Below are 5,421 nucleotides of genomic sequence, written 5' to 3'. Positions count from 1 at the left end.
ATCTGGACAAAGAGTCACACACATCCGAGTCTACACCCAGATCATGGCACCGCTGGCGAAGCCGAAGGACAACAAGGAGCCGTGTCTACACCCAGATCGCTTCACTGTGCTCACCAACCACCGTAATCGCAGAAGGAAAACTCCGGCAGCATGGAACCACACCCGAAGAAGACACCACCAGAGGAGAAGAGCAATCACATCACCACAAACAATCCACTTGACCCTCGACAATGTCAGCAAGCAGGCAAGTAGAGGGGCTCCCCAATGCTAATTGTATTTGTCATCACAAGTTATGGATATTCTGTTAGGAATAACTACCAATGAGTGCTTAGTGATTTGTGAAAACAAGACGGGGAGCAGGGGCACTTCCGGAGTGGACCAATCAAACAATGTCTTTGCACACAATTCTCATATTTTACATGTTGGTGTTACAATTCAACTGACACTCACATACAACTCCCAACCATCATTCATGTCTTACTTCCCCGGCGCGAAGTTGGTGGCGAATGCCCACGCGTTGTTGTTGACAGGGTCAGCAATGTGGTCGGCAAGGTTCTCCAATGGGCCCTTGCCGGTGACAATGGCCTGCACAAAGAAGCCAAACATGGAGAACATGGCGAGGCGGCCATTCTTGATCTCCTTAACCTTGAGCTCCGCAAATGCCTTGGGGTCGTCGGCCAGGCCAAGCGGGTCAAAGCTGCCACCAGGGTAGAGTGGGTCGACTATCTCGCCGAGCGGACCACCAGCAATGCGGTACCCCTCAACGGCACCCATGAGCACAACTTGACAAGCCCAGATGGCGAGGATGCTCTGAGCGTGGACGAGGCTGGGGTTGCCAAGGTAGTCGAGGCCACCCTCGCTGAAGATCTGAGAGCCAGCCTTGAACCAGACGGCCTCGCCGAACTTCACACCATTGCGGGCAAGCAACTCAGGAAAGACACAACCAAGCGCACCAATCATGGCCCATCGGCAGTGGATCACCTCAAGCTCCCGGTTCTTGGCGAAGGTCTCAGGGTCAGCCGAGAGACCGGCGGTGTCCCACCCATAGTCACCGGGGAACTCACCAGTCAAGTAGCTGGGGGGCTCGCCGGAAAGCGGGCCGAGGTAGAGCACACGGTCAGAGCCGTACCACGGGCTGCTAGATGAAACTTGTTTGGCTTTCGCGGCGGTCTTGCGCATGTTCACACGTGCCTCACCAATGAGAGCCGACGAGGGCAAGTTCTTGACGGCCTTGCTGGCGAAGGACGAAGAGGAAAGAGACATGGTGGTGGCCGCCATTGCGCTGCACTTATGGTGTGTTGTCCCTGTGTGTTCTCCAATAGTGTGGCCTGAGTGTGTGGAGATGGTTTAAGAGGAGATTGTAGGGAGCTATTTAAAGAGCTTGAGCCTTGAGGGAACAAGAATATAGAGAAATTAATTGATTGGTGTTTGCTGACAGCTGACAAGAGAGACGGTGGTGAAAAGAAATCTGCAGCTTGGATGCCATTGGTGCAGCCAGAGGCCTTAAATGGATGAGATGTACTTGTGGCTATGGTTAGGGCTAAGGCTCGTGACTGGACCAGCTTTAGTTAGACAAGTCGAAAGAGACCGCAGGTTTAAAAAGTGTAGGCCACGGGCACGGGATGGTTTACCAGCCCATTTGGCCGCATCCTCTTGCATGTTTTCCCAACGTACATCACACTGGGAGCTTGCCCAACAAATTTGATATATGGCTGATCGTGCCGCATCTTCTTGCATGTTTTCTTTGCGATGTACTAGCAGTGTGGAGCACTGGCGGATCTATGTGTTAGCAAAGTAGGCTATAGTCTGCACATCCTCTAGCAAGTTTAATGAAGATTGATGGGTAAATTGGGCCATGCTAGCAAAAATAGTTAGCTTTCTTTGTAATGGCCCGCCCAGGTTTGCTGTTGTAGCTCCGCCACTGGTGTGAGGGTTGGTGGTCATTGCGTGTTGGGTTTGATTGTTGGACTGATCATGCGTTTATGGAGTTGCATGTTCTATGGGTAGTTCACATGTGATGGGTTTGTGTCGGTTTTTCCATGATTTTTTATTGATTAACTGGGCAATTTTTTATGCTTAATTAACTGATTAGGCAAATATTTTGTCTCTGTTTCAAAAAAAAATTGATATCTGGCGACTGCACGCTGAGTTTGATCGTTTCAGAAAATTTTCATACGGTCGGCACACACATGACATGACTACAAGAGTAAATATGTGTTTCTTTGCCCCTTGTGATTGTCCATCCCCTGAAAAATACTAGAGGTACGGCGGAACCCAGGGCAAACCAGTGAAACATGTGTGGATAGGAAGACCAAGTTGATTCGTGACCACCAGTTAATTAGCTCTCTCTCTCTCTCTAGTTCCCTGCTTCTCTACTAAAAATAAATAAAGACTAGACTCATGCACACACGCATGCAGGTTATATAAGGAAGTACCCGAGACCTGACTAGCTCGCTCATCAAACATCACACACCATGCCCATCGCAATGCCTTCCATGCCGGCTCCGGCACTAGCCCTGGCACTGCTCGGTGCTTTCGGCCTCGCCATCGCCCCGGCTGTTCAGTCGGCCCCCACCATCGAGGCCATCCAAGCTACATGCGCCAAGACAATACAGCCAGACTCTTGCAAACACGTCCTGCTCGCCAACATGGCCGCCGGCTCACCGGAGGTGAACAGTGTCCCCCTAATGTCCCTGCAAGTCGCGGCAAAGCTCGCCAAGATGGCCAACGGCTTCGCCAATGCCAGGCTCACCACGGACCCGCACCCCGCCAAATGCCTCGCAAACTGCATCGAAGACCTTCATAGGGTGGCCAAGGCATTTGAGGGGATCCCAGTGGAGGCGGTTAAGCCTGGCGACGAGGCGGGGGTGCTGTCCTTCAGCTCGGAGTTCAAGCCGACATGCGGGGACGACTGCCCGAAGCCAATCCCCGAGAGGACCGAGGACGAACGGGCCACGCGCGACAAGTTTGTGGGTGTCATGAGAGCGATCGGCGTCATGCAGGACCTTTTCTTAACCAAGACTTGGTAACAGCGTACGGAGTACCTCGCCTAATTTTTATTTTGTTTCTTCTTCATTGGTGGATTTCCATCGTGTCTATGAGCACAGGCTTCTGGATTTTGATATATTCTGCATTACCATGATGTACTTTTTTGTACTTTGACACTTTTTCTCTGTTTAATGAGTGGTTGTGTGCATCGCCTGATGCAGAGGCAGGGTCCGTTCATAAATATAAAGATGTTTTAATTCTTTGAATCAGATGTGTATAGACACGCTCTATTGTGTTGGTGCACTTATTTCATTTCAGTTCATATGTAATCTATATTAAAATATACAATGCATCTTATATTTGTGAACGGAGGGAGTACATGCCAAGAAACTAAAAGAGGAATGAAGGTGGATTTTCGTTACCAATTGGTGACCACCAAGTCATGAAGAGCTCTAACACCGCCCGTGTTAGGAGATGCACGTGCATGTGACGTACGGGAATTGGGTTTTCGGCGAAACATGGCGATCGCATGAATTTTGAAGTAAATTATCCTTTTGAAAATTATGAACAATTTAAAAGTACATAAAAATGTTTTACTTGTTAATGCGGACTAATATTTGTAGTAGTTCCCAGACATATTTAATTATTTTACAAGCAAAAAGGGCCGTGCGTTGCAACGAAAAAAAATCATAATCTCCAATGGCCATGACCACATAGTGGCCACTCTTAATTTCATGAGATCATGAACAATTTTTGAAATCATGAACATTTTTTAGAACTCGTGAACATATTTGAAATTATGAATATTTTTCAAATTATTGAATTAGCATGCTGAGGTTCTCCAAGTAGATGAGGATGGAGATATGCTTCAGGCCGACGCTCCAAGCAAACCTTTGGATCGCCGAGTGATGCACGTGAAGTTGTCGCGCAGCACCTTCCAATGGTGCTTGGTGCCTCCCTTGCCAAGCCCCGTGCCTCCGTTGCCGCACTCAGACATGGCTGACAATCTCTCCTTCATTTGAGCTGCGACCGAATGGAGGTCGAGGAGCGGTGGTGATTGGTTTTGCGTTCTCCCGAGAGTGGAAGGTGATTGTAAGTAGGTCAAGAGGCGGGAGGAAGTGTGCTTCTACCATTGGATGCGGATGGAGTGTGATGTTAAGATCATGATCCAAGGGAGAGATGCCACAGATCGACGACATGGCGACGACCTCGGACCGGTGGATTGGCGGGCTGGGTCAGAGGTGTAGCTCCAGCTCGATATATTTTGGTTGCAGGCACGGTGTTTGTGTGTCTTCTTTTCTGCGCTTGTGTATTGCTCCTTCATGCCCGAATAATGTAGGAATGGTACAAGTGTGTCACGGTTGCTTTTACCAAAGGAGTATACTTCTATGAAAAATAGATTATTCAACAAAAAAAAATCCGACGCAGCAACCTATTTCTAGGGACATAATAAGTTGGATGGAAATAAAAAGTCGCCGACATTGTATATTTCATTTGGTGCAGAATTATCGTGAAATCAAAACTAAAGGAGATGAAACTTAGAGTATAACTCAACCCCATTTGTTTGCCAATGATGAGACCACTTGACAAATTCCAATTTTTTATCAAAATTTCTGACGAATTCATTTTTTCCATGAAAAATGCAAACCAATGGTGATTAAATACAGCCAAATCAGATATTACATATGAGTAAGTGATCAAAACATCTATAATGTGTAGCCTACACAATGGATCACTAGTGTACACGACACTCGAATTGCTCACCAATGTTTTAGAGTATTGTTCGTGTTTCCATTGCTTTTTGTGGTTAGTTTTATCACACGGAAAAATGATCACAGCTCTTCTCCTTTTGCACTTTATTCGTATTTTGTACTTTCTGGTGGGCATAATCTTACCTCTACACATAACTTGAATTGATGTAATTTATTCTGATAATAACATTCCAATTTCTTTGCTTATTGGTATACTCCTTGAAATTTTCTCACAGAAATGGATAGTTGTTCAAGCTTCATTGCTATTAAACATCGACCAATAGGCATATTTCTTCTGACGCCATGAGACAGCCAATGCTCAACCGCAATTCCCATTTATGTTAGTCTCCTTTAGATCCAGCATGACTACTTCTGCCAAAATCTCAGGATAAAGGGGCATGGAAACAGGGGAAACAATAACCAGCTCACATAAAACTACGACAGAATAGGTGAAGAACCTACTGCCGAATAAACGGCCAACAGAGGAATGGCGCGCCAAGGCGCATGTGTGCTTCTAGTTTCATCTAAGGTTTCTCAACAACCAGAGTGATGTGCACAGGCGCATAAACTGATGTGCACAGGCGCACAAACACATAAGAAGCCTAGTCAGCGAAGTCGTAGAGGGTGCGGCCCCGATGCTTAAGGGTGTAGAGGACTTCCATGGCGGTGTCGGTCTTGCAGC

General features: G+C 47.2%; 1 protein-coding gene across 1 annotated transcript; it reads right to left on the bottom strand.

Moving 5' to 3' along the window:
- Positions 1-374: 374 nt before the first annotated feature.
- Positions 375-1,359, bottom strand: LOC125529437 (chlorophyll a-b binding protein, chloroplastic). Its single transcript, XM_048693850.1, has one exon. It carries the CDS (start codon positions 1,276-1,278, stop codon positions 478-480), a length of 801 nt encoding a protein of 266 aa, XP_048549807.1. The 5' UTR covers positions 1,279-1,359; the 3' UTR covers positions 375-477.
- Positions 1,360-5,421: the final 4,062 nt, after the last annotated feature.

This window comes from Triticum urartu, chromosome 1 (genome assembly GCF_003073215.2).
Source record: "Triticum urartu cultivar G1812 chromosome 1, Tu2.1, whole genome shotgun sequence".
NCBI classification, from domain to species: domain Eukaryota; kingdom Viridiplantae; phylum Streptophyta; class Magnoliopsida; order Poales; family Poaceae; genus Triticum; species Triticum urartu.
The sequence above is the reverse complement of the archived record's forward strand: the minus strand, read 5'-3'. Positions and strand labels throughout refer to the sequence as shown.

Coding starts and splice junctions, on each gene's coding strand:
- LOC125529437 (XM_048693850.1), bottom strand. CDS start 1,278: ATGGCGGCCACCACCATGTCTCTTTCCTCTTCGTCCTTCGCCAGCAAG.